At 39.7% G+C, this 11,028-nt stretch overlaps 1 protein-coding gene across 1 annotated transcript in view; it reads left to right on the top strand.

The window, feature by feature from the left end:
* The first annotated feature begins 1,084 nt into the window (after window positions 1-1,084).
* The window catches only part of neurl1aa (neuralized E3 ubiquitin protein ligase 1Aa), a 42,384-nt gene continuing 32,440 nt past the window's right edge, over window positions 1,085-11,028 (top strand). Inside the window, exons 1-2 of the mRNA XM_076147984.1 lie at window positions 1,085-1,323; window positions 10,336-10,586. Coding sequence (XP_076004099.1) covers window positions 1,290-1,323; window positions 10,336-10,586 — 285 coding nt within the window. The 5' untranslated portion in view covers window positions 1,085-1,289. The remainder of the gene's footprint in view (window positions 1,324-10,335; window positions 10,587-11,028) is intronic.

The following is an 11,028-nucleotide window of genomic DNA, read 5'->3' as shown; positions in this document are numbered from 1 at the left end:
AACATAATTTGAAAAGGGTGAATAAATGACTAATCTGCATTCCAGGAGGCTTTCATTCTTCTTCAGCGGTGATTCTATTAATTCAGCATATCCGATTTATCTCTCTCATATTTCACAGTCCCATTATCTGGGTGCCTGTGCTTTTGGCCCAAAGTAAACACAGTGGCGTCTAAGATTGAGGGCCTTGAGGTCAACATGGATATGTGATGACAGCTCAAGTCAGAGACCCGACTCTTGAGGGGTCACATGGTCTGTCTGCTCTGGCCCTGAGGCTCACAAACAGGCAGAGACTGAAGGAGGAAGACTGAGTGCTGAGAGTGAAGAATGTGACCATTTGCTCTCTGAGGCATCCAGATTGACCCTGATGCTGTTTTATGTTTATAATGACAAAGGTGGAGTTACTTATCCACACAGATAGAAAGATGGTCATATATAATACAGACTGTTCCACATACATATATGGAGTGGAAGTGTGGTATCCTTGGTGATGTTGTATAGATCTTGTATGTTGTTTTTGTTCATCTCTTAATGATTGATGAAGAGTTTGTCAATGTCAATGTCATCTATCTATCTATCTATCTATCTATCTATCTATCTATCTATCTATCTATCTATCTATCTATCTATCTATCTATCTATCTATCTATCTATATATCTATCTATCTATGCAAATGTATATTTAAAAATATGTTTACAACCAAACCAGCCAAGAGAAGAATGTACATGAGTACCAATTATGTATATATTAAGTTTTAACAAGTATAACATATTATATCAGGTATTATTATAAACAAACAACTGAATAAACAAACACATGCTTCATCTCCACGGCCGCGGGGTGTTTCCTTCTCCTCTCCCTTGTCAATTTCATGGCCTATAAATAACCTGACGCGGCTGCTCAGTGCGGCAGTGACAGTGTTAAAGGCGCTCACTCACTCACAGTCTCCACCTTTTATGTAAATCCCCGTGGCTGTGTGTGTGTGTGTGTGTGTGTGTGTGTGTGTGTGTGTGTGTGTGTGTGTGTGTGTGTGTGTGTGTGTGTGTGTGTGTGTGTGTGTGTGTGTGTGTGTGTGTGTGTCTGTGGGCTCAGTGAATGGGGGGAGTTGCCTTTCGCTGATGTTGTCCTGCGCGTAAGGAGGTGTGGGTCTCTCCAGCGTCTGCATCTATTCAGGACAAACAAACACATGGACGCTTTTATGTAGAAGGTGCAGCCATGTCATCGAGGCAGGGATGTGTGTGTGATTAATCCACCAGAAGCGGGTGTAAGCGGACTCTACGGGAATAAAGCCATGGGTGGCCAGATAACGCGAAATGCCTTTTACGGTAAGAATAAACGCTGTGTGAGGTGAACGAGGCGCAGATTACAAACATCCAGCGTTCATTTGATTTGGTGCTTGAATGTAATATTACATGTCTTGATGGCCATATACGCACGGCACGCGCTGTGTTATTATAGTGCAACTACAGTCTATTCTTCCCTCATTGTTACGTCACTGTGTTAATTAGAATCAGTGTTGGTGACGTGCATCTGTGCTCATTGATATGTTTCTTTGGTGAACAGAGCGCAGTGAACAGCACATGGTCTCCCTCATATGTCCCAAATGAACATGTTTTATATGAACATGTATGTATAGTCCCATAGACAGTAGCTTGACTCTCTGTTTCAGTGGTGTACGTAAAGTTGTGGGGTTTCCCTCTGTTGTGTATAGTGCAGTAGTCCCCCCACCCCCCACCCCCCACCCGTGCGGCTGTGCGGTAGCCTGGGCAACCAGAATCAATTCATCGATTTCCTATGATACAAGTTAGGCCCTGACACCAAACATGTAGATTCATGCTCAAGGGGAATGTTGCACAGAATATGACTTTTGATTGATGGTGTTGATGGTGATTTCTCATGATATAGACCAGCGGTCCTGTAGACGTTTGTAGTCATAGTAGCAATAACTCCATATATATATATAAGGAAGTTCATCTTAAACAACCTTTGGAGCTTTTGGGCCGCATGAAAAGCACAGAGGGACCTTTTTGTGGCTTTTGGAAGAGCTTTGGTGAATAGACAATGGAAGTCAACTGTGTTGTGGGGACTGTTTTCTGTTTTGTATTGTGATTGGTGGCAAATAACTAAACCAATTATACATTTCTAGTAGGATACAATAAAAGTGTATCCGTCATTTCTCTGTTGGCATATATGTTGTGATTATATTCAGTGCATAGTCACTCTGTGCCTCTTTGAGTAAGACTATACTGTGGTTGTGTTTGCTGAATGTAAGGTTAGGTTGGTGTTCCTGGAGCTTCCTCTGCTTTTGACAACCTGATTGTTCTAATTAAAGCTCTTAGATTAATCCAATTAGTCAAACAGGGACAGACAGCAGGCAGCTGAAGCTGAGGCTTCTTCTCTCGCTCTGGGATCAAGAACAAACAGCTGTAACCGAATTTTCACATTATTTGCATAGTAATCATGCACATGACCGTTGAGAGCTTGTCTGGTCATGTGTTAAGCACTCAGTATATTCAAACAAAGGAATCCTATTAATTTGGTGTCAATGTTTGCTTATTTTCAATCTTGCCTTGTTTCTGATACAGACAGAAATCAAAATATTATTCATAGAAACGTTCTTAATTTCAAACATCAGCTCTGCTTCATTGTAGCTGTTCTTTGCCTTGTTACCAGTCGTGTCAGCTGATTAGAGCAGCTCAATCACTCTGCACCTGTAATCACCAGCTTCTACCTGTAAGCTCTCCTGTCCCTGGAAGGACAAAGCAAGATTGTGTTTGATTTAGAGTTCGATCGTCGTATATCCCAGTGATCCGCCTACAGTTCCTCTCTGAGCTGCATTAGTTGAACTTCATCCGTGAGTTGTCACTCACTGAACATTTGACTGATTTATGGATTGATTCAATAATATACAGCAAACTGTTGTTATTCCAAAAAGGACCTGCCATCTTGACGTGATAGCTGGTCACTTATTACACGGCTAATCAGGAAAGACAACCAGTCGTTTGAGTTACTCTACTGATTATTATTTGTTTCTGAGCCAAAAGCTTTCTATGAAATGAATAGGATGTTTACTCCCTCAGTGTTACTCTCTTTAGATAAACCTTGTTGTTTATTTTGCCACATGATAACAATAACTGAAATCAACCAAATATGTTTTTGCAATGATTGAAAGTGAAACATCTGTGACTATTTAAAGAAAAAAAAAGATGTTAGAATTCATAATTAATGGGCTTATGCTTGCTGTCATTGACCCAAATAGAATCAAGTGTTCAATAAAGCCATTTAGAGAATGTTTTAGTCATTTATATTGTAACAAATTGTTATAACTACTAATTGGGTGTATCTCAAAGAGAAGAGAGGCTTAACTGTGTCTCTGTTTGGAGCCAGCCGTTGCTATGGTGACACACAGCCATTGATAGAAAGCATCTGATCGCTCCAGCTGCTCCTTTCTGAAACAACACAGCAAGACTTTATCAATAACAAGAATTGATATACAAATATATATATAACATTTCTTTTATTATCTTGAACGAAACAGCTGATGGTGTCAGGTGTAAAGCGCAGGCGCTGCATTCAAACAGTGTTGCATAAGTGTGTCTGTGTGGGAGCTCCTCTGCTCCCAATCCACCAAAACTGGGCCAGTGTCTCAGGCTGTGGAGGCTGAATCTATGGAACGTCTGGCTGCATTCACAATGAATTGGCCTCAGTATCTAAATGTAAAGGTTAGACTGAGAGGAAATGTTACATAGTGTATCATTTTTTTGACAGATTGTCCTACAATTAAGTGTTTTTGTGTGTGTGTGTAAGTGTGTGCTTTTATCAGGCCTCCACAGTTGCTATGGAGTGACAGAAACATGTCTCACGGTCAGGTGGCATAGTTTAGTGTGACAAATCTAAATTTCATTTCTTCTACATTAAGACAACATGCTGTGGGCCAAAGAAACCCTAAAGAAATACAGCATATAACACAACACAATAACACAATGTATATGACACAATATATCCACCGATACAAACACAAAAACATACACAAACACACCCCAACCTACAGCTGGATGACAAATAACAAACCAGCGTATAATGTCTGGTGTACCGACGCGGCTTGGGTCCACTTGTCTTGGTTAAACGAAAACAAAGGGAAATACTATTGAGGGACACCCTTACACCACCACATTTATATCCTGATGGGAATGGTCTCCTCCAGGAAATTAGATAATGCATTCATAGTTAGTATCCATGGGTGTCACTGAAAGGCTCAATAGGGACTGTGTGAGCCATACAGTCACCACATCTCAGCCCCATGGAGCAATTAAGGGGCGATTGCAGACCATCATGTTAGACATACTATACTTGCCTCTGTCACCTGTATATGTTTTTCAGTGAAGCAGGTAGTATTGTGTGTATGTGTCTGTGTGCAGCCAGTTCTTTCATCCTCATGACAACTCAAAGCAATGACTGTGTAATGACTTCCAGCCATTATTGAATAGCATCAAGCATTCTTGCATTCAGTACACACTGCATATCATTACGCCTCTGCACCAACCGGCCCTCTTTCACCCTCATTAATGTTTCATTAGATTAAAGCCATGCTGTATGCTGCCATGCAATATTATTATTTATTGATTGCTGTTATGTCATCCTTCAGGTTGAGCGAATGTGGTAACAGTAGTGGGCTGTGATGGATGACGTCAGTCTGACACAAGCTTTTATTATCTCTGCCGTCTCATCTTTCACTCCCAGGTGATCACGGTGTAACTGGAAGGTCTGAATTATTGATATTGCACTGTCTCAACATTTAGGATATGAGCGAGATAGGACATTAAAGCATTCCTCTAGGTAGTACAATTGAAGTAGTTTGAAGGTGTATAACGAGCTCCAACTAGAGAAATTCCGACAATATTCCTTTATTTATTACTCCTCCTTTCTCTCATGTAAATGTATGTTCCTCTAGGAAAAATCAGGGCTGGATTATATCACCGATGATCAATAAAAACAATGAATAATGTTAAAAAAACAAAAAGCTTTATTGTAGAGGTTGTAATGGTATTGAATTTCAGGTAGTAAAAATTGTTTTCCAGCACTTATCAGACAGTTATTTCATTTTGCAATTTGTTTTTATTGAAGCAAACATTGTACATGACATTCTGCATACAGTTGTAGGATATTTTGGAGATAATTTTTTATTTAGAAAGAGGGAAGAGGGGAGAGAGAGAGATAGAGAGAAGGAAGGAAGGTTGTATTATCTATATACTACTATTGTTGTTAAACTTTAGAGCGTGGTGGGAGCGGTCTGCCCACAAGTTACAGGTTCCGGGTCTGGTCTGTTTTATTATGGAAACCATCCCAAGACATGTTGTCATGGACATGAGACAACTATCAACTTATCAACACAGTGGCATTGCCTAGCAGTGTGTAGAGCCCCGTGGTTACCACAAACATGATGCCTGAGGAGTGTGTAATGACTCCTCCTCACCTGCGTCCCCCAGGTAGAATAGCAGCCACAGCTACAGTTACTATCACTGTGCCTGTGTAGTAATGCCTGTCTGTCATCCTATTGGGTTTCACACATACAGCTTTTATCTACGTGGCATCTGTCAGGCATGTAGACATGTGCACGCAGGGAACATTGGAGATGAGTCAGAACAGGAAATGTAATACTCTGCGCTCATCTATTAGAGTCACGTCCACAATCTAATGCAATCAAGTAGCAAAGATGGCGAGTAACTAAATATAGTTGTAAACTGCTACTGAGAATATAATTTTCAGATACTTGTGTACTGATGGACTTTTCACTTCCCTTATTTGATCAAATTGCTGCAGTTACAACATACATACTGTTTTTCACTGGCAGATCTGTATCTCTTTATTGAAGGCCTGCAATAAAGCCTGACAAGGTGTCAGAGCGGTTGATTCAGTTAAATAGTATCTCTGATGCATTGGTGACTGCAGTAGATTATATTGTAATCCACTATGTTACTGTTTTGCTCATAGAATATCAGAAACGACTCTATATACAACATCACAGATAAACAGGAGATTGTTGCCACTGCTTCCATCTTTTCCACCTCGAATTTCAAGCAGCGTCAAATGCGTTAAATGATAATAGGCGTGATTAATAGTCTCTATCATCGCAGGATTTATTTCATAGTTTGTGTTATTTCAGGCTGTAATGCCATTTTTTCATGAGTCAGTGGGATTGAATACAACATCCAGACTGTGTAAACATCATTAAGATGATGTTTGTCATTGCCCTGCAAGCCTGTTGGTGGCTTTTTAAATGACTGTCAATAGTTCTGCTATGGACAAAATCAAATAAGAAACTTGTGTAGAAAAGATATTTCCGCGGCTCTGCTGCTTATGAGAACTTTTACTGAGAGCAGCATTTACCAATATGGCCATATGCCTGAGGAATATATAGCAAATATTTGAACAGTTCTGATTAACTTCATCCTAAACTGCTTAGTGGGTAAAGAATGAAGATAAGAAACACTTGCACACACAGCTAAACACCCAGGGCCAGATGTAATACGCCTTTTGGTTTGGGGCGCAGATTTGAGATGTGCTCTACAACACATGCGTGTTATGTCTCAAACAGGCGCACAGGACTGAAGCACAGTTTGCATGTCAGCTCTGATAGTCATCGCAACAAGGGATGATCAAATTTCTCTGCCTGTGAAGAGCAGATGCAAATTAGCTAAGGTGTGTTAAAGCTGCTGGTATATCACAGTGTGCATTTTGTTGCACACTGTCTCTGGTGTCAAACACAAACACATCAATTTCCAATTTCAGAGAAGATATTCAAGGCATTAAACATGAGTTTTGTGACATTTCCCAATATTATTAAATATTAAGGCCATAGATTGTACACACGGCATATCCGCCTTCCGGCAGTGAACACATTTATAGCAATCCAAAACACACATATTCCATGAATGTGCAAGTAGTCTGTGATGCAACACACAAAACCATGTCCATGACAGTTTCATCTTCAGTAACAGGAAAATACCGGATCACAATCTTATGCTCTTTTTAAGTTCTTCTGGTGAATCCTGTTGCATGGGTTTTATTAGTAATAGACACTGAAATTTGGTTTTCAGCAGAAGTTGAATTTTGTTCTCGGAAAATCTTGAAAAAATAAATTCATTACTGATTACTGTTTGGATTTAAATATTACTGAACACACTCAACACATTACACATTCACTGATTGCATATTTAGCTGCAACCTTAGTAAAATATAGGTTCATTTCATACTAGTCGTGAATGCACAAGGACACTCTCATATGCCCATTTTATATACATACATCTGGCCCTCGGAGCACTGAATACATGTTAATGTACTGACAGTCTTCAGCTAAATAAAATAGTGCAAACTTTGTTCATTCGGTGGTTTTCATCAGCGTATGATAGGTATTAACCACATTGTGTGTAGGCGTAGGAGATGTCGTGTCTGCTTTAATAAATACCATAAAGTCCTCCACATTCCAATTCAGGAGAAGACGAGGTCTCCACCCTGTTTGCTCATCATGAAACACAAGACATCTTTGACCTTCTGGCAAAATGGCTCCTGCAAGGCAGATTAAACCACTGATAACTCACAAACACACAAACACACAAACACACGGGCACATACACACACGCACACACGCACACACGCACACACACACACACGCACACACACACACACACACAAACACGCACACACATGCGCACACACGCACACACACACACACACACACACGCACACACACGCACACACGCACACACACACACGCACACACACATACACACACACACACAAGGACTAGCTGTCATTGATGAACAATATCGATAAGCCATTTTCAAGCCTCTGTATTAAAGACAATAATGATTTTTGTGTGGACTACATGGAGTACATTGTGATGGTGGGAAGGATGGTTTATGCTGGAAAACAACACATTTTCAGTATAAATAGTGCAGATATAGTTTGCTATCTTTTCTAGACACCTCCTCCATGAGATTCCATTAAAAACAATTATTAATGTAAATACTTGTTAAAACCCATGTGAACATTGCAGCTTCAAGGGGCCTAGTTAAGGTTTTTATGGGTTGTATTTGATTAAGAATTCTACACTATAAACAGCTGCACTGGACTGTTCTGATTGCCTCTCAGCTAGCGCACAAGCAGAGTTACAAAAAGGTGAAATCTGAGGCTATAAATAAAATGTTGTTGTGTCCTGGCAAACAAAAGCCATCTGTTGTATCCTAGCTGATAGCTAAGCATGCTGATCTAGACCTTTAGATATGAGGGGTTGCTAAGGAACATGAATTCACACCAATCTTCGTGGCAGCTGCTCAACTTTACAGCTGGTAATGCATTCATCTCAATCTGCCTCAGACCACGTCTGCCCCATTCAATTGCTCCCCCTTGGCTCCATCTAAGACAAAAGGCCACAAAGATGCTCTTAGGATGGGGTCAGATTGGTTGGTAGGCACAGTAACATGGTGGAAAAAGTGGGAGGGGCACTATCAGATAAACACAGACAGGAGGCAAAGAGGGGGCAAAGAAAGAGTGAGGACAGTAGGACTGATATGATCAGCCCTTCACAGGACATGTGCTGCTGCTGTAACTGTGTTAATTTTCAGTTCAGTGCCTGTTAACCGTACTGTGTGATATAGCAGTGTTCAGATACTATCGCATAGACATACAATACAATACAATGAGACCAAAGGACAATACACTTAACATTAATCACAATCAACAATACTACATGATATTTTCAAATTTGGCTCCAACTGGAGTGAATGTTCAACTTTATCCAAACAGTTGCCATAAATAAAAAACATACAGAACATATATGTGTTTTCTAAATTATATTTAAATATTCAATTTCCCTTCTGTAGCATGTTTGCATCATTATGTTGCATACTCAGTCATTCCCTGTTTCACAGTTTGGGGCTCGCTGCCAGATCAGGTGTGATACAGTTGGCCAATCAGAACAAACAGGGCTTTTTGGGAGGGGGAAGAGTCAATTTGCCTGTTTTCACTCATTGTGCACAGTGATTGTTGTTCATTTTGGGGTTTTTTTGCACATTGACTAATTGAAAGGAATAGATCCCTTAGTAAAAATAAGAACAGTAAAGAGCAGTGAAGTCTTGTACCCTTTAAATAAAAGAGGAAACCATAACAAGTAATATGCAAGCATTTGCAAAATTTACTTATTAGCTATAAAAAAATGTTGTGGGGTTTTTTTTATGCCTTAGTGAAAATAATAACATTGAATTTTCTACATCCCATTTAAGTAATTTATGAAACCATAACAAGTGACATTCATTTGCATATTTTGGCTAACCCTTACAGGAACAAAATAACAAGTGCACATTGGACTGTCAAATGTACTTTAGTATCAAACGCAAGTATCGTTGTTTATTTCCCAAATTGGAGAAATATTCTAAATGAAATATCTCCAGTTTAAGGGTTAGTTCTCCTCTCAGATGAAATACGTCAGACACCTCTACAAGGTAAAGCTGATTAATTATTGTCTAAGAATTTCCATACAGCTGAAACCAGGTGATTTTCAGTTAAAAGCAATATTCTGAAGATACATCATACAGCAAGATAAATGTCATAGATTAAAAGATATAATAATAGCCCATGGAACATAGTCTCCCAAAATGTAAACGTTCAAATAAGGTATCAGTATCCCAAAACTGAATTGAATCGAGAGTATAGTATTTTAGTAAAATTTGTATTTAATGTCCTTTTCTTGATTGGTTGTTTAGCGCTTATAGGTAAGCTGCCAACTATAATGAGTGGCTCGTCTGATCCATCAAGGATCCATCTCAGAATTGAAAAGATGTGATTGTTTTCTGGCTTTTCCTCTTTCCAGCAACATTACAACAATCATACAGAGATACAGCAATCTAATCAGAGGCGCACAGCAATGTCTCCACTGACAATAGTCCGTATGGTAATAATGCAACACAGCTGTTTGACACAGGGGTACCGTGAGTGGGAAAGGAGACTTTCTTTGTACGCTCACTTTCTTGCTGTTGCAGTGATTATTGTGGTGTTATTGCTCTCTGCATCTGCATTCAACTGGAAACTAAAATCCCATGTAAGATTTCAAAGGATAGTTGGTAATATCTTCATGTTTACTGTTGGTGTAAGTCAATGTTTAAATATATCAAATATCATTAGTTTTGATTGATACTTGATTAATTGATGATCAAACTTGATGCTGGGATTTGTTATTTTATTTGTAAACCTAATCTCCTGATTTGATTATGCCATTTTCATCCACAGTGAAACTCATCGCCCTCTGTTGTCTGCTCCTCTCTTGTGTGTCTTTGCTTTAGACTCTCTTGGTGGTCCTTTCCCATCCACATCCCACCGATGTCACCACAAACCCAAGCGATGTCTGCCTATCCAATATGGCGCCGTTGGTGGGACTCTTGCCATCAGCCCACTTCTCTTCCATCCCAACGCTAAGGGGTCCCAAATCGTCATGGACCTTGCACAAAAGACAGTGAAGAGGCAGGCCAGTTTCTGCAATGCTATCACCTTCAGCAACAGGCCCACTGCACTATATGAGCAAGTCCGCCTCAAGGTATTCTGTGTCTGTGTCTGCAGATTGTCATTCTCTCATTTTGGGGAACAAATATCTTACAAAGTGATTTGGTTGTCAGGTTTGCAGGATATCACAAACACTTCACATTTGGTAAAAAGTTTGGCATTAGAAAAATGGACGTGGAAGAGTGCTATTTGGCACATTACAGAACACTGGTACAGACTATTTATTTCACACTTTTGCTAATATTCACATGTATGATGATTTCCTTTTCTGGATCTGTGCATTACACACATCCTATGTATTACATATTAGTTACTAAAACTCACTAAAACTAAAAAGTGACATGTCCTGTGTGACAGTTTCATGTTAGTGCACTATACATGGTAGATCACACAAGGTAATTCAGAATTCTTGAATCAACCCAGCGGTTTTATTTCAGCCTTGCCTTGGAAAAGAATTTCCCCTCTGGGGATCAATA

Source organism: Genypterus blacodes, unplaced genomic scaffold (genome assembly GCF_046128005.1).
Source record: "Genypterus blacodes isolate CSIRO-AG114 ecotype Tasmania unplaced genomic scaffold, CSIRO-AGI_Gbla_v1 ptg000039l_1, whole genome shotgun sequence".
Classification (NCBI taxonomy): Eukaryota; Metazoa; Chordata; class Actinopteri; order Ophidiiformes; family Ophidiidae; genus Genypterus; species Genypterus blacodes.
This window is presented reverse-complemented; position numbering and strand designations above follow the sequence as displayed.